General features: G+C 38.6%; 1 protein-coding gene across 7 annotated transcripts in view; it reads right to left on the bottom strand.

The window, feature by feature from the left end:
* Window positions 1-18,877, bottom strand: part of PTPN13 (protein tyrosine phosphatase non-receptor type 13) — a 114,086-nt gene that overhangs the window by 27,206 nt on the left and 68,003 nt on the right. For all 7 annotated transcript variants that reach the window (XM_071555752.1, XM_071555751.1, XM_071555753.1 and 4 more), the window contains exons 10-22: window positions 15,912-16,131; window positions 13,426-13,500; window positions 13,142-13,316; window positions 12,009-12,162; window positions 11,714-11,852; window positions 11,143-11,295; window positions 9,778-9,960; window positions 8,411-8,573; window positions 4,113-4,536; window positions 3,848-3,945; window positions 1,976-2,032; window positions 1,428-1,520; window positions 129-236 (exon numbers count right to left, since the gene is read on the bottom strand). In XM_071555752.1, the coding sequence (XP_071411853.1) occupies window positions 129-236; window positions 1,428-1,520; window positions 1,976-2,032; window positions 3,848-3,945; window positions 4,113-4,536; window positions 8,411-8,573; window positions 9,778-9,960; window positions 11,143-11,295; window positions 11,714-11,852; window positions 12,009-12,162; window positions 13,142-13,316; window positions 13,426-13,500; window positions 15,912-16,131 (2,042 nt within the window). The remainder of the gene's footprint in view (window positions 1-128; window positions 237-1,427; window positions 1,521-1,975; window positions 2,033-3,847; window positions 3,946-4,112; window positions 4,537-8,410; window positions 8,574-9,777; window positions 9,961-11,142; window positions 11,296-11,713; window positions 11,853-12,008; window positions 12,163-13,141; window positions 13,317-13,425; window positions 13,501-15,911; window positions 16,132-18,877) is intronic.

The raw sequence follows: 18,877 nt of genomic DNA on the forward strand, positions 1-18,877 counted from the left end.
CATTCACTTTTTCTAAAACCAAAGTATGAATACTGAGTATTAAAAAACAGTCATAGATAGAAGTGATACTGCATAAGTCTTTGGCCTTTTCCTACATGTATACATCTCTTGCTATTTACACTATTCACCTGGTTTTAGAGATCCTTCCAAATCAGCTGGCCCTCCAGGAATAACTGAATGAATAAAAATTCCCAGATCAAGTTTCCCTGTCTTCTCTCCACCAACTATTTGAAAGCCTACAAGAAAAGGCCCAAAGGAGGCAAAAAAGTCAGTGATCACAGTGTAGCTTAACACAATACAAGTCCATGTAACAAAACTTAGTTATTCTACTAAATGTAAAGCAAAACCAAACAATACATCTCAAATAGCAAAGCTTTCTGACTAAGATACACACAAACAGATGACATGAAATGCACATTCACTGATCAGATGAAATTTATTTTCTGTCATTTAAAAATTTCTGGGTTTCTCCATTGTTAGATGTTTCACTGAAATTTTTGATCCTAGTCTTAAGATCTGAGTTCTACAACTCCCTCTTTTCCTATGAACCTTCTAATTTATTTCTGCTCATTCTACCAGGTAAACCTGAGAAGGAAGTTCAAGATGAAAAAAGAAAAACCAGAACGTATCAGGTCTTCTACTATTTCAGCTAAAAGAGCAAAGTACCACAAATTGCATGGGGAAGAAAGAAGAGAAACAGTGCATTCCTTCTAACATTCTTTCTTTTTTTTTGTCAACTCTTAAGTTACACTGAAGTGTAAACAGAAAGTATTACTGTCTTGTAGGCTCTTCGAATTTATATTACAGTCCTGTTTTGAATGACAAACGGAACAATGTCCTTAAGGATACTTTAGAGAACCTTTCCAAAGCACAACATTGACACAAAATGTTTCATTACCCATACAGGGAAAAATAATGTAGGTTTATGAAAAAAACTCAGTGGTAGAGGAAGAAATGGAATGCAAACGTCTCATCTCCCAGGCTCCTTAAACCTCAAATTAGTGTTCCATCTGATATTATAGGAGTATGAAAAACACTCCACAATTAGCTCCTAATGGTTTTATTATGTCTTTTTTTTTTCAGCTGTCACAGCTGTGAAGTGTCTACCTAGACATAATTCTATATTAAACACAGAGATAAATTTTAAAGGCCAACTTTCAGGATGATTAGTTCACAACATAAGAATAATCCTACTTTTACAGCATGGAAAAACTGAGACACAGACTTGCTTAACATCACTCAACAAATCAGCAGCAAGCACTGTCAAAAAAGTCCAGGCTTCAGCATGTTAAATGCCTTCAAAATCCAGCGACTGTCTGCACTGCTTTCCTCAGTTCTACACTAAATACTTAAATACAGACCAGAAAACTTTAGTTTGTTTTTGGCTTCTAGAAGTACACATCAACAACAATTTTCAAGTCACTTACCTAAGCCCAATTTTTCATCCTTTTTCAAGTTCACCAAAGTGATCTCTCTCTCTGGTGTGGCAACTCTATTCTGTATTGTTTGCAGAGAGTCAACTGTAAAGCCAACATTTTGTGATTAGACACTACCTGAACACTTCCCTTCACATTTGCCTTGAAGATTTTTGCATTTAAAAATATTATTTCTCTGATAACCTGAAAAGTTTTTTTGATCTAGTGCATCCAACTTTCATCTTCTAAGCCATGTCCAAATAGAGAAAAAACCCTCCACTACCCTTATAACTCATTCCCATCTTCAGCAGTTAAATTTTTTTATTCCTCCCAAGAAAAGCATAGTGTCATGGAGTAATAACACAACTGAGTCCTAGAATCTTCAACTTCATTAGTCTCAGTTAAGTATTTAGATCTGTGTTTATGTGCCCTGCTCAGTTTGGGAGGATGCAAACGCATTGGTAAAAGAAGAAACAGGACAGATGGAACAGCAAAGCATTTGACAAGTGGTAATCAAACTGACCGAATTAATTCTATAGGCATATTACTTATCAACTTACCACTCTCTTTTAATGCTGCTGATGACAGAAGATTTTCTGAAGCATTCATGCTAACACCTGTGACATGAATGAAAACATTAGACACTGTTACCTAATTTTTTTAAATACAAAAAATACTAAGAAGTATTACAGACTTTACAGATGAGCTCATTCACAATACCAGATTACTTATTTTAAAAATAAATAAACATAGAATTAGTTTTGCATTAGCAAATCCAAATTACTCATGTACTTTGGTTATAATTCAAGGTTCAGATAGATGGTAGCTCATGCAAAGGCAATGAATTAAAGGAAAGACAGAGGTTTGGCCTTTACAACCATGGTTAACTTCAGATAAAATTAATGGAACTTTAAGTAATGAAGTCCAAGACTAAATTTTCTAGCAGTGTCAGCCAAATATGCTGAATTTAATAAAGCAACACAACAGGGGTTAAAGGAAAAAATAAGCTGCTGCAGTAACAAGCAATTTGAACTATTTCTATTTAAAGTGGTTTGCATATAGAATAGTATTTTCTTTGAAATTATCAATGCCAAGCAAATATAGCCCTACTTTAAAGAGGATAAAATAATAAATATACCTAGTTATGAAAGTAAATGAGGTGAGATAATTCAAGCTTTTTAGGAAAGCAGTCCTGGCTTTTTCCAAACCTATGAACTCTAAAGTTTCGTCTGATGAGTTTCATCATGCAAAGAATGTACATCCCCCAGCATAGGCAGTGTGACTCAGGACTTCCTGACATGGAGTCAATATCCTTATCAGAACTGCTGCTCAGAAGATTATGAGTAAGCACATGCTAACATTAATTGTAAAACTAAAAGCAATCAGTCACTACAGAAACTGCATGCCTCATCTCACTCTTTAGCAGTTTAAGCTCTCAGTACTGAAAAAACATGGTTCCCAAGTGACTCCTTGTTTCAAGGGCAGTGGGGCAGATGTGGTATGTTACACTCTGCTTTGTTTGCTTTTTTCTTTTTATTGAATTTGTTTATACTGACCCCCATCCCCATAAACATAACTTTCTTCCTCTTTTTCTGATGTTCTGTGACTACAGCAAAGCAGAACAGCATGATAAGCCTGCAAATATTTCAGTCATTGTAGTTTTCATTATTATAACAGGGAACCTTCTAGAACCAGAAACTAACACACAGATATTAAAAATTAATGATCAGTAACCCAACATATTAGTTTTAAGTCTACTCAGCTGCTCTGAATATTTTTTTTTTATGTGAACTCTGTATTTTTATTGCCTAGTAAGACTACTTGTGTGCACTCCAATCCTCGCCAAGGAAATGGAGTAAGTACATGTGGCTTACTTCACCACAAAAGTGTTTTTGTGAAACACTGAATGCATGCAGAAAAACTGTACCTAATTTATTATACTGGAACAAAAAAAAAAAAACAAACCAAGAAAACCTGTGCAGTTACTGCTCAGAGCTGCTAGCCAATAGCCAGTTTATACTGAGCTGAGTCACTTCCAAAAAATTCACTGCATACATCCTTTCCACAGAAAACACTAAAAAGGTTCACTCTTGACAAGCAGACTGTGAAGATTAGCAAACTATTAAAAGATCCATACAATCACATGGCACCCTGAAGTGCCATTTCTGCAACAGCATCTACTGTTTAAGTACCAATCCTTTGCACACCTGTGTACAGACTGGTGGTGACCAAAGGAGGATCTTTCTGATTCACTGCAACAATTATACAGGAACAACAGGCAATTGGCCTGGATTACTTTAACATGTGATATTCTGATCCAATTTTTAAACCAAAATATTACCATTGGTTAATAAACATATCAAAGCATTACACCCCAAGCAATTTTAGAGGTTAGTTAGTAAATACAGTAATATTATTTTTTGCATGCTGACCTACAACATAGGCTTGACCGGTATCTTCAATGGATGATGAGTCTGATTCATTTTTCTTTCTTTCAGGGCTTCTACTTAAACCTGCATGAGATTTTGAACTTAAAGGGGAGAAGGAGAGAAGGGGAACCAGACAGAGGGAAGAGGAAGTTGGGAGAGGGAAGGATCAATGTAATAAAATAATGGTATGAATAATAAATCAAAACTGATGCAAAATGTACATTGACTGTACACAAAGATACTGCAGGGTGGTCAGAGAGACTCTTACTTGCTTGGTTTTAGTGCTCCTGCTGCTGATCCAGTATCAAATTTTGGCATTTGCTGAAAGACTCTTCCCATTATGTCTTCTATTTTTTTAGGGGAAGAGTCCAAAGCAGTAATAATATTTTTCTTTGGGGGGTAAACGGAGATGTGACTCTGACTCAAATCATGAAATGACTTGCTCATAACTCTGGGTCTTTCCTCCCATGGAGTCTTCTCGGTTTTGTCCCTTGAAGAGCCAGGGAGTGGCTGGAACAGTGAGAGCTCAGAGCAGGACAGTCTCTTCAGAATCTCTGCCTGGACAGACAGAGGTCGAACGGCAAGGCGGTTCAAAGTGCTGCTGGCCAGGCTGCCAGTGCTGATTGCTCGGCCCATGTTGAAACCTTTCACAGAGTCTGCATGAAGGTTTAGGCTCCTAAATGAAGCCCTTTCTGTGGAAATTAAAAAAAAAAAACAAAACCAAAACCCAAACAATTTAAGTTATTCAATAGAGCTAGTGGGACCTCCTTGTGCAAAGCATGTTTTTTAAACAACCAACTCACACATATTTTCCCTAGATGCCTAGAAGTCTGTACCATCATCAGATACATATCAACACCCAACACATAGTTTGCTCAGGAAGCGAAGTTTGGAGTTCATGACATTAAACTAACCTGATCATTTACTACACCAAAGTCCAAAACCAAAGAAAGCAGAATATCCCCCTATTAGCATGAAGACTAACATTCCCTGTTAAACTGCTGTGCCTTATACACAGGCACATCATCTCTTTCTGCAAATCAAATAATGCCCTCAGGTCAAGTGACCTGGAAGACTACACTTCCTTTAACCTGCTCATACAAGTGTTGACCAGAATTTGAACAAATAGGCCTCCCCCATCTCTACACTATCAGATCCTACCAAAATTCCACCCATCCATGGCTTAATTTTCTTCTCATGAGCCCCTAAGCATTTGCAGTACAGTGGCAAGGTCATGGGGGCTTGGCAGCACCTCTGTCTGGCTAAAGAGCAACACTTGACTCAGGTGCACTTGAAGACCCCCCCTTCCCAGAAACATCCTAAGCCTTTTAGCACAGAATAGAAAGTGTTGACTAGGGTTTGCCAGACTTTTTGACTCATTAACAAGGATTCTGTGAAGCAGCAGAGAGAAACAGGTTTTGGGTTGTAGTTAAATTACTGTCAGCTGACTCGTGGGAACTGTCTGGGTGGATGTTCCTAGCTGAAAGCAAATGCCACATAACACAACTCAGCCTAACCCCCATCTTAATTCAGAGCAAAGCTGAGCAGGGCTCATTTCTATTATCCTAACTGCCTCCTAAGGCTAGCAGTTAAGTTCTGTGGCTTGGCTCTCACACAGAAACTTGATAAGCTGTGGCAACTTGTTGGCTGGTTAGAGACTTTAAAGGAAATCAGGCTACCTGAACCCTTCATAAACTTCACTGATGTCCTGGAGTCAGTTCTCAAGGAAGTCTGAGGAAAAGCAACCCCCAGCTGCATACATATTTCTGATCTAGGGTTAACCAGTAGTTTTTTTCAACTGCGCATACATTTAGGAAATAAGCTGCTCCGGGAAGCTGCACTGAAACTCAAAAGGAAAATACTACTTTTTGGTACAGATCATCCATTAGCTTTAATGGTAAATATTCTGGTATTTAGTAAAGTGTGTATTTGGCAAATGCAACCCTGGCCCTGCTATTCCAGAAGACATCCCTTCCTCCAGTATCTAGGACAGGAATTAACTGCAACAGTAACTCACGCTCTCTCTGTAACAGGCATGCAGATTGAGCAGATTTAGTTATGGAAGGTAAGTTTTTGACCTTTTTAAAGGAGAGTTAGTACACACAACTACTCCTTTCTTACCCAACACCTTCTCTAGCCATAGCCACCAGACTAGACAAGCTACAGAAGAATGATTTTGCGCAATCAGACCAGAAATCCACAAATCTGCGTTTCCAGACCCTGACAGAAGGTATCAGTGACACCCACTCTTGCTGTATTCCCATCCTGGGGAAGAGTACCTTAATAAAACATTCTAAGACCTCTTAACATTGCATTTACCCTCTATGAACATCAAACAGAATTTCTATGGATTTCAGATGAATACTTTAATATCATTATCTGTAAAGACATTAGGCCTTTCTGTCAACCCCATAACTGAAAATTCTTGTCCTCAAAACTAATCCTCTGTAAGGTTGACTCAACCCTCACCTAATTTCTGTGGTTTCCCATAAGCCCTTTCTGGAATTCAAACATTCCTCTTAAAGCTCAGTGCTTGGTTCTGTTCACTGCATGGCCACAGAAGTTGTGCAAAAAGGAAACCACCATTCCTCATGTTACAGCTTATTTCTTATGTACCAGAAAACTGCTAGTGTGGTTTTTTTCTTTATTTTTTGTTTTTCAGTGTTGTGTCTCATCACTTTCTATTCATGCAGAAAGAATATTATTCAAGAGCCATTTTCCTTTTATTTTTCAGGTTTAATTCTTTCTGTTACATTTACATGTGTTAAAATGTTTTTTCCTAGGTCACTTAAGACATGGTTCAACAAGTGGAAAACATGTCATCACAGGGGCTATAAAAGCCTTATGCCTTGAGCCTCCATCCTCAGTCATGTCTCCCTCCTCAGTTACGTTCCATGAAAATTTATTCACCGCCAGAACACGTCCCAGGCCTTCTTCCCACTCTCAAAATATTTTCCCCATTCATTGACTGAAATGAGAGTGAGTCTTGCAATACACTGCAACACCGTGTTTCTAAATAATCTTTCAAAGATAATTATCCTCTGTAGTCTGCTACTCCTCCTCATTAACACTGCAAGGAATACAGGCACATGCTTGTGCTCACTGTGCTTCTAACCCAGAATCACTCCTTAAGGAAGGGACCTTCAAAATAAACACTTGCTGTGATAACAAAAGAAAAGCAGTGCTTATAATTATTATACTGTTTTGACCAGCTGCTTCCTCACTGTTTTCTCTTACTTTCTATTCTTTAAAATATTACTCTAGTAACTCTATTGCTATATGCACATACCTATGCATGAAAGAGAAACATGACTAATCAACTTGGATAGTAAAGTTACGACAAAAGCCAATTTTTTGTTATAATTGCTTTTACTTTTAATAACGTGTAATAGAATTAAACATAACGCTGAGTTGTTTGCTTTCTGATTATGAATGATGGCTGGATTTTGAGACCTCTGAATTCCAAGTGAACTGCATTGCAGAGGCACACTATTGTTTTCCAGACTCCCACAGCATAACACATACTCTATTTGTTAAGAGCAACAAAGTTTGCCTAGCCAAGAAAGCCTTTATATATTGCTGTTCTCTGCAATTTAGGATAAACAAACACTAAATTAGAGAATGGTACAAAGACTGTAAGTCACTTGGTCTTAAAGCCCAACAGAATAGAAAAAAGGCTGCATAGTTGACCCATGCCTTTTCCCACACCCACCCCTTCTCTCTTTTTTTTTTTTTTTGCCTTTTAATTAGAGATGGCAATATCCACAGCAATGGGGTCAAACTCCATCCCAGCTACACTGGTGGAAGTCTGGATTAATACCAATAGGAATGCAGACAGATAAAAATAGGGAACAAAGAAAGAATAAGCAGACAGACTGACCAAAACAGCACTTCCAGACCATACTGAAGGCCAGCCAGTCAAGTGAGGTCTGCTCCAAACAGTGAAGAAATTAGTACATGGCGTTTGTTTCAATGATTACATTCTTCAACTAATATTTTCTTTCTAGAAAGAATGTCTTGATTTTTCTATTATACTCACAAATCATGAAGGAAACCAGTGAGTATCAGTGTTGTTCCTTAATAGGTCCATCAAACATTAAATGGAACAAAGACAGCTCTATTCACAGCTCAGAGATGTAGCATCATGAAATGCTCCCAGTTTTACCTGCCCTCCCATGATCACACCATTTTATCTATAATTCCACATTTCAAACCAATTCCTTACACATTAATCAAAAGGTAAAACTCCTCTTACTGAAATATCTTAGTTATTTCTGAAAAAAAGGTAATTAATCAAAGGGGATGGACTATTAGTGACCTAATTTTAGATTTATTTCAGTTTAGAGGAGCTGCTGTGTGCCAGCTTTTCTGTATTTTCCCAACTCCCTTCCTATTCCTCCCTTTAAACAAAATCTAAAAAAACTTAAGTTTGTGGAGTCTCTTCATAGTATAAACCCTCCAAATGTACAGCTACACATATGTAGCACTCAGCAGAATTATTGTACCTAAGTTCAGCTTTTGTCCTTAGATTGCTATTATAAATCAACACAGCATCACAGTCCTTACCTATGTCCTGAGTGTCCTGGTTGCTCTGCCTGGTCCTCATCTGTAGTTGGAACTTATGCTGGGAAGAGCAAAGATGCAAAAGGTACTGGCAAGTCTTACTATTGTCAGTCTGAAAGGCATGCTTGATACCATCTGATGTGTTCTGTAAAGTTATTTTCTTCTTCTACACAGTGAAGAAAGAAAAAAAGTTGAAGACAATTATTTCTTTCAGTCTACAAAGAATTTTGTGTTTGCTTGTGCACAGTTACAGCATTTAAACACTCCCAAGGCAAAAGGCACTGATGGAAGAGATTTCTGATAAAACAGGAGTCGAAAGTAAATTGAGATTTACTAAGTAGCTCTTTAAAGCTAAATCTGGGGTAGCTGAGATGGTGCTTTATTCTTATTTAATCTGTTACTGTTGGTGCTGAGTAATCACAACCAGCACTATTACATTTTGCAAGATGGGGTTTTCAAAAGCCCCTGAGGAAGCCACAAGCGGTGCTGCCATTCAAGATAAAAAGAACTAGATGCCCATTTAATTATGAAATCTGTCAGTTAATGTGCCAGGTTTTGAATTTATCATTTTAGTAATTTTAAACTTCAATTTATCAACTCTAGTTAAAATCACATGAAACATGATGAAACAGGCTGTAGCTTTTCAACAAAGTCTCAGACAGAATTAGAAGTACTGTTTCCAATAATGATAAGCATTTGAAGCTCAACATCTCATTAAAAACTGACACACGATCAGCAGATTATGGTGTACCCACTGAAGTTGGCTGGTATTGTCCAGATCAAGTGTCAGCCCCTGTTGCCTGTTATCATTTAACTTAACTACTCTTGGAAATAGAACAAATTAAAAGCAACATAGGTGCATTTCCTAGTTATACTGAGTACTGGCATTTGCCAGTACCCAGCTCTTTAATGCAGGATTCTCAGTTTGGTGCTCTTTCTCTATCCACGTCTCACACAGCAGCATGGGCAGATTGCTCAGAAATTCAGTAAATGGACAAAGCTTTTCCCTAGGCTTAGAGTAGCCCTTGATCTATCTTTGTAATAGTTCTTCCCTTTCAAAGGCAAGGAAGCCATATTTCACATCAATATATATTTGCCAAAACACAGCTGCTAAAACTCTCTTCTGAGCCTGGAATCACAGCAGCATAGAATAATAAAAAGGAATAAATAGTTAATAAAAAGGAAAAAACCCTTTAAAACATCAAAACTCCTATTTCAATCCTATAATAAAACAGCCACACAAAATGTAGTTAGATTATGCTGTAAAACAGCAGTTAAATTTGCAAAAACAACAACACACAAAACTCACAGTAACTGGAGACACAAATACAGACATTAAGACACAGACAGAGGAAAAGAGACCGACTTACACTAAAGGATATTTTCTTTGTCTCTCTCCAGGGGAAGCGTAGTACTGGTGTGCGGGCCCCATTGTGAACTTCAAAAATAACAACTCCTTTGCAGCACACTCCCAGAAGGATACCTGTTTGGGATCTCTTCTCAGGCAACACATGATGAAGGTGAACCCCATATTCTGTGAGCCTCTGACACAACTGTACAGATCAATGCAATGAAAATTCTGAGTATGAAGTTAAAACCATTACAAATTTTCATACCTCTGTATAAATATTATAGTTCTCTATACATATTTTCATGTATGCGCATATATATATATATATATATATATGTGGATTTTAGTAAACCAGAAACTTAACTAGCCAGATGTACTTTTTAAACACAGAACTAAATTAGCATTTTAATTCTGCGATCATGTTAAGGCATCATAACTACCAAAAGATGCAATTCCACTCACTTTGCACTCCTAGTTATTCATTCCTGTTGTCTCTCCAGTACTGGTGCAAGGACTGGTGTAGTGAAATCAAAGGAGAGAATCTAACTGCTACTCCCACTCCACCCCCAGTAAGCCAAGGTTTAGCTAGGGTAGAGTTCCCTACTCCTGCTCTCTGTAGTTAAGTTACAAGAACACTTCTGTAAAATGAGCAATACACTTAGAAGGAGCCTAGCCAGCCAAGTGTCTCTCTTCCATCAAGTACTCAAAGAGACTGTGGAAGTACAGTGTGACAGTGAAATTTCAGTGTAGTGGTTATTTGGTGTTTCAGTAGCAACTCTTCACCCTCTGAACTCATTTGCAGTCATTGTATGAAGGATAGAACCTAACTCTTCTCTCACAAACAACAGCAGCAAACACTATAATTAGATTTCTCAATGGGTTCTTTTAGAATAGCCCAAATATATTTGTGATAATAGTTTTCCTATCATCTTACATAGAATCTGCACAAGAAATTCACCTTGGCAATGCTTCTGGCTTGCTTCATACCAAGCATCATGGATAGTATTAGCTGTAACAAAATTTTTGGTAATTTAGATACTACTTTTCCCCTCTGTAGAAAGACATGGGGAATGCAGGGTGTACTGCCTCACCACCACAGCCTCCTTCAGAGTAAACACAAGGATCAACAGTTGCATTTAGTTAGCTTGAGCTAAATCAGGAAGACTAGTGATCAGAAAAAAGTGAGAGAACTTCCCATCTTTTACGATTCCTTTTCGTTTGTTACGATGTGCCTTTTGAAAAAATCCTTTTAGCTTTCTTTCTTTCAGTGTTATTCAGACCCTGAACTCTTTCCTTGTGCTTTGGCTTGAAGTCTATGCACTCAATATTCCAACAAGGAAATTCTTAAGTCACAGATTAAGGAAGCAAATTGTTGCTCACTTACCTTCAGAAATTCTAACTCTGTCTCTTTTTCAGATGCCCCCACATAAGTACTATGCAATTTTGGCAGCTCTTCCTTGATGTAGGACAGATCCAGTTTCTCCAGCACTCTCACTGGGACATAGTGTTCTAGTCTGAAATATGACATGCCGTGCACCTACAACACGAAACGTTTTTGTCATGGCATCTCCATATACTACCCTATGAGCATGAATGAAGCATAAACATTCATTTTTACAAAGAATTGTACAAATCACTGTACAAAAAATTACAAATCATAGGACTCCTATGATTCCGAGTATGGGAGGGAATCAGAATCTCAACCCTGACCCAGAGCTTAACTTCATGTTGGTTTCTTCATATTCAAGCCTGACTCTAACACTGAAAAGAGAGGGTGCAACATCCCAATCTTCAGTGAAATTCTGCAAGAACGTGTGTTAGACTAGAAGAATGCTTGCTCACAGCAAAACCTGCCAACAGCATATCAGCTTAGCTTCTAGTACAGCACAGAGCCATGAAGCTTTCTTTAATTAAGTGGCAAGATCACAGTCTCAAAGATAAAACTGGTGACGTACCTCTGCCTGGTAATCTCCATACTCAGCTTGGAGAGCTAGGGATGCTAATAACAAGGCTGTCTCATCATCACAGTGCATCCTGTCTTGTAGGATGTCCTTCCGCAGCTGTAGGTAATACTGGTGACAGGTTAGTGTATGCCTAGAACAGGAAAATAACACAAATCCATGAAAAAACCCCACATGCTATCTTTGGCACACTTTCCATTATAGCAGATTTCCAGTATTTGATTATAATAACTAATTTCTGTACATAAATGTAGGGCTCAAGGGTCTAAAATAAATTTCATACACTCACTGTATCAGACTGACATCATCCACAAAAAACTTTATGCGAAAAAACAGAGTGAAGTTGACAGGAGGCTTGTTCTTTTTCTTTGGTTCTTCTTTCCATCCTTCTGGAGCTACTTTACTCAGCTTTATGTCAGGATCAACGAAGAAAAATTCATTGTCTGCCATGAACGTTAAAGGGAAGCACATTGGTAAAAATATTAAAATCAAGTATCTCCTCTGGCTGGAGAATAAAGACCACATTTATAAATCTGCAACTAGGGTTTTGAACAGAAAGGTTTTCTCTTGACCAGCCATGACTTATAAGTACAAAATCTATTGAAGGCAATACTGAAAAAGGGCATAAGAAATAATTTCATAGCTATCCAAAAACAATAGTATGGAAAAAAAATACTGTTACCTTCTATGGTAATAAGAGATAAGAGGTTTTTTTAAATGTAAAGCTCTTATCCCATAGGAAATCTGAAACTGTCATTCATTTCCTCCCTTACTACTTCTGTCCCATTTACATTTTTGCAAAATGTTTAAGAACGCTGGGAGGCTGTCATGGACAGAGTAAGGTCTGAGCTGCTAAGGGCTTCCATGTCGTGCAAATATTGTGAGGGCTACAGTTCTTAAACAGCCTGATAAACAGGCCGACAGGAAACTTGTCAAAATGACCTTCTACCCAATGGGGATAAAAACCCACTCAAATTCTGGTCTGTTCTAATAGCAAAAAATTAACAGCTCAGGAGCAACTGAGGTAACTCCCCACTACAGCAAGGGGCCCTTCTCTGCATCACAAAGAGTTTGCCTTCACCAGAAGCTGCAGCATTGCCCAGGGCATATTAACAGAACCCACAGCCCTTTTGTGTTCTCTGGGTACTAGTCAGAGTGAAAGCAACAAACTGCAGGGAAGAAAACTCCACAACCAAAGGGAAAAGGCTGTCCAAGTGGAGTTGCCTTTACTCAGGTAAAGGTAGAATTTTATCGTGCCAAGTTGTTCTTCACTGAGGAATATATTTTGCCTCTAAACAAGATAGCATAATTCACAGTATATGCTTTGCTTATGCCAGGCAGTCACTGCTCATATTTTCCCAATACTATGTAGCTAATTCTTCTTATTCTGTACCTGTCACATACATCAATCATTATTCTTACCTCTTAAAGTAGCCAATCCAAAGAAATGATGCTCCACCAAGCCAATATGGGCAACGACCATATCAAAGACATCTTTACATATTGTTTTGGTATCACAGGTCAGCTCCAGCTTCTGCCCACTTAGAAGCATCACATTTACTTTTCGCCTGGTGTCATCGTTCTTCCCTTTCTTAGTCTGCATTTTGTGAAATAAAATCTTTCAACATTCACACTTGTGATAAAAATGCCTTTGCTGGTTTCACGTATTTCCCCTGCCACAAGTGGCTGAACACCTCCCTTCTTACCAAGATAGACTTTGGCAGATCCAAGGAGATGAATGGCTCAATCGTCATTTTCACAAACTCTGGGCCAAAGAAATTCTGCAAATGACAAAAGAGTTATGAGTGAACACTGCACTGCTGGAACAACAGGCTGAGGCACAGTTAACTCCTGCCCTGCAAATATGGAAGAGGAACCAAAGGCTGAAATTAGAATACTGTATTGAATTCTTCCTTCATGGAACTGCTAAGTGGAAAGAACATGATTTTGCCAGCATGAGTGCCAGACACCACTGGCAATTCACAGTGTTGGTGACATTATTACTCTGCATATTTTCTTTCTTTTGCTCCATAAAAAGCAAACATTGTAGTATTTGTCATCCCTTAAAATACAGGCTATGGGTTGTATATTAGGACCATCTGGGCTTATCTCAGTAAGGAACTGCCTGACAGAGCTAAGGTTTTCTGCACTGGTGACAATTCCACCTTGACAAATCTTTGCTTGTGACACTCAAGTCTCATCTTTTGAAGACTGGAATACTACAGTCTAGTTCTATCTGATGGGTTCAAGTAGATATCCTGATCCATTTCTGCCTGCCTGTAGACAAATAAATAATCTAATAATTCACCCTATAAATTACAGTAGGCTATTTGTCCAAACTGTTATAGGAACTTCTTTACACAATACCCACTTTAATCACAGAATCATAGAATCAGTTGGGTTGGAAGAGACCTCTGAGATCATAAGTCCAACCCTTAATCCAACCCCACTATGATTACTAGATCATGGCACTCAGTCCCACGTCCAGTCTCACCTTAAAAACCTCCAGGGTCAGAGAATTCACCACTTCCCTAGGCAGGCCATACCAATGCCTGACCACGCTCTCTGTAAAGAACTTCTTCCTGATATCCAACCTAACTCCCCTGGCAGAGCTTAAGCCTGTGTCCTCTTGTCCTACTGTTGGTTGCCTGAGAGAAGAGACCAATCCCCATCTGGTTACAACATCCTTTCAGGTAGTTGTAGAGAGTAATAAGGTCTCCCCTGAGCCTCCTCTTCTCCAGGCTAAACAACCTCAGCTCCCTCAGCCTTTCCTCACAGGACTTATGCTCCAGTCCCTTCACCAGCCTTGCTGCTCTTCTCTGGACCCGCTCCAGCACCTCAATATCTTTCCTGAACTGAGGGGCCCAGAACTGAACACAATACTCAAGGTGTGGCCTCACCAACACAGAGTACAGGGGAAGGATCACTTCCCTGGTCCTGCTGGTCACGCTATTTTTGATACAGGACAGGATCCCATTGGCCTTCTTGGCCACCTGGGCACATTGCTGGCTCATGTTCAGCCTCCTGTCAATCCAAACCCCCAGGTCCCTTTCTGCCTGGCTCCTCTCCAGCCACTCTGTGCCCAGCCTGTAGCGCTGCATGGAGCTTTTGTGGCCAAAGTACAGGACCCGGCACTTGATCTTGTTAAATGTCATCCCACTGGAATCAGCCCATCTCTCTAGCCTATCAAGCTCCCTCTGCAGAGCCCTTTTTCCTTCCAGTAGGTCAACACTCCCTCCCAACTTGGTGTCATCTGCAAACCTGCTAATGATGGACTCAATTCCCTCATCTAAATCATCAATAAAGATGTTAAACACATGCCACAGGTGGCCCAAGTCACCTTTTGAGTAAAACTGTTTACTGGCAACTGCCTACTACATACTGTGCACAATATGCAAAATATCTCTACAGAAACCTCTTAAGAGTTGGGGGGCAGGGAATCTGCTTAATTAAAGCCTACATGAACTAACTCATCAGAATGCTATGGACTGGAAACAGAAAAAGGAACTATTACCCTGTATTAGGACAGTAAATACCTGAGTCTTGTTTCCAGTTTTCCCATCCTTATTAAAAGAAAATCAATATCCAACTCACAGAAGGCAGCAGCAGAGGGCATCAGGCCATTGTCTCTTCAATACATCAGACAGTCTCTTTACCTACAGACCTCTGTCTCCCTCTTTCTCTGTAATCTCATTTCATTCACATACCAAGACAAAAGGGGGTTTGCACAGGGATGCAAGGTGAACCTACAGGCCAAATGAACCCTCTCTCTCTTTCTTTACCTTCCAAATTTGTTCATTTAATAACTTTTGATGTTGGTGGGACACATACACATTCCACCAAGAGAAATGCAATCAAGTGGTTGAAAACACCACTGAATCCAGGAAAAATTCTACTTACCTTTGTTAGGATGCTATATTATTTAATTGATGCAATTGTCAAGCCTTACTGTCTGTTTTTGCATCTCTTGATACCACTTTAGGTTCTGTAGCCACCAATACCACAAAACCTCTGAAGTTTACCCTGTGAGAATAGGCCTTTTCCATCAGGGCAACAACAAACACCTAGCATTTATTCTGCTGATGACTGTTTATTGCAGGGCCCAGTTTATGAATCTCACATACAAGAGTTTCAGTCAAGCCACTGCTCTGTTTCAATGAAAATAAGAGTTCACCTGAGCCCAGGGCATTACCCTCAGTTTTCTTTGTGTCATGGCTGTTTCCAGGGCTATTTCTCTCAGCGGATCTCTGGTGATGTCGAGCACCGAGGACCTAATTGCATCTCCTGGGTAGAGGTTGGGTCGGGACTGTCTGAGAGCCATCCTTGCCTGCAGTTGCATCATTTCTTCTTCCTGACGCTTCAACATCACTTCTTGACTTATTAGTTTGCCTTCAAATGGTGCTTCATGTTGCCTATAGAATAGTCAGAGGGGATGACAGACATTAATAGGTATGCCTAAGACATTCTGCTGCTTTAAGCTCATTCTGAAGTGGAAACACAGAACACAAAAACTAGTTATCAAATAGCACATTGAACATATTTATTCAGCAGCCAGGAGTTTAGTCCTGTGCAGCAATCCATCAACATAGAAACTAAGCAAACTTGTCAAGTTCCTAGAGCTGCCTGTCATTAATTCATATGAAAAATAAAGGTTCAGCTGCAGTCTAAAAAATACTTGACAGTATAAATCCAGTGAATCAGCACAAAACCAGTGAGCTCACAGGGGAAAGAAAAATGCTAATGCTTTGAAAATATCTTAATTCCAGTGTTCAAGCAGGGATTGTGAAAAAGCCATGCTCAAAATCTTACTGTTAAAGAAAAAACCTGAAATAATAGTGTACTTTATATAAGTAAATACTGCTCCACACATTTTCTGTTTGCACGGGCCTGATATTTATTCCTGGATTTCTCCTGAGCAGTAGTATATCTGGAATTATTTACATAAATATTTTCTATATATCAACATTCTACATATTAAATTATCCTAAATATTACACTCTAATATTTTCATCATCATATTTTGCTGAAAATAGTTCTTTTTCTTATAAATCCTAAGAGTGGCCTGGTTGACACAGTCACCACAAGGAGTAATTCAGAGTATAAATTAATAATCTGAAGGAAAAAAATGAGAAAAAACCAAACAAAACCTGCTTCAGTATTTCAGAAAAAACAGCAACACATTCTCAGGTTCTTTTCTCAACAGGTATGGATCCCAAAGGTCCTATTAGTTTTACTCTCTATGGAAGGAAAGAAATTCATGTCCCTTTTTAGGTGAAAAAAGCCATTTTTTATTTGAAAAATGAAAAAGGTGGTTAGGAAATGAGAACACAGAAAACCACGCAGTTCTAAGCTCAGTGCTTAGTGTACCATCTAAACTTAGAAATTAACATGAAAGAGCAAAGAAAATATTTAGAAGCCTGCATATCATTGCATTTAAGTTGAAAAATATAGATAAATTTAGACTAAGTCCTGCACTGCCACACACTCCTTTGAAGTAAGGGAATCTATAGACTTTTAAAGATATTCAATTTATACATCTACTTTTCAATTTATATGCCTAGCTTTCGAAAGAACCTAAAGATATGACTGATGAATGAGAAATCAGTTAACAAACCCATGCATAGAATAAAGTTATCCACGCTTGGTGGATATGATTTCAAATTTTAGTTTCATGTATTTACGAAGTTAGCAACTAATACCAGTATTATGAACAGTGCACCACATTCTCTTTTTTTCACACTCAAGTGACATTGGTTAGCGACCAAAACCAGCATTAAAATAAGAAATGTTATGTACAAGAAGAGAACGATGCTAAAGTTTCTCAAATGAAATTTCAAGGAAAATATAGAGTTGTTACCGAAAAATGTATGCATATAAACATATTAGTCTTTCCATTGTGCAGGGCTTTCACAGCATTGCTTCCCTTTTCCCTTCTCTGTTTCTAACAGACTTAATCAGGTGCAGGACAAAGTAAAGAAAAAAGGCCTCAGACCTGCTAAGACATGTGCACATGTTTAGTTTTTCACCATAAAGAAACTTATTAGGATTGACATATATGGGAATATTGACAATGACCTGAATAAAATACACCCACAAGAGCCCTTCAGATCAAGGTCTAAGGATAGGCTCTGAAATGAAACAAACCCAAACATTTTCTGAACATAAATATCTACGAATTATCAAAGACTATACAAAAAAGACAGACATGTTGCAACTGGCTCTATCTGAAAACACTTGCTACTGTGAAAACACCTACTGTAGAAATGATGCCTTGCCTTTTTAATAACATACAGATCTGTGCATTAGAAGCAAAGAAGAATTTCTGTCATTAGGTTGAGTTTATCATTTCTGTTGACACAGCTTAGTTTATCTGAAAATTGAGGTGGGTGTGGGATGTCCATGGAGGAAGCTCAAAAAATTAATGGATTAAAAATTTTCCTAACAACCATAAATCTGCATCCTTCAACATCCTGGGTAAGTAAAATTAACTCTGGCTGGGTCAGACTGCCTGTTTTCTGTTTTAGGTTCTAAGACAAGGAATTCGTCTATCCTATAGAAGAGGAAATTTTGTTGACATATACAGGTAGAGCTCTTTCGTGAAGCTCAGAATATGCATGTATTATTACTCCAACAACAACAACAAAAGTCTAAATTACATTCCTAACAGATAACATCATAAAAGCGTGTTTTGCGTGGCGCTTCATCAGACAAGTACCTGGCTGCTACTCTGTATATTCAGCAGTGTCTGACTGCAAACCAGAACCTCACAGCTGGTTATTAATCTGAAGATGGTAGGGGACTAGTCACCTGGAAGGCTTATGCCCTTAAACAGGGAAGAGAATTAACTCCTCCCTTAGTGTACTTACCAAAAAATTAGCAGGTATTGGATCAGAGAAGGAAGCTGGAAGAAGGGAAGCAGGTAGGCATTGTCTAATGATTAGTGCAGTGGAAAGGCTAGGAATGGACTGAGAAGGATGGATGTCTTTTGGTAAGGTAGGAGGGATATGAAAATGAAATCTACTGGGAGGAAAAGGCAACAGAAGGAAGAGATCCATGTCAGCTGCTGCTCCTAGAGAGGAAAAGGAAGAAACGGTAAAGGAAGAAAAAGAAAACAAAAGGGAAAAAAGGGGGAAAATAGAGGGGAAAAAAAAGGAATAC

This window comes from Pithys albifrons, chromosome 5, assembly GCF_047495875.1.
Source record: "Pithys albifrons albifrons isolate INPA30051 chromosome 5, PitAlb_v1, whole genome shotgun sequence".
NCBI classification, from domain to species: Eukaryota; Metazoa; Chordata; class Aves; order Passeriformes; family Thamnophilidae; genus Pithys; species Pithys albifrons.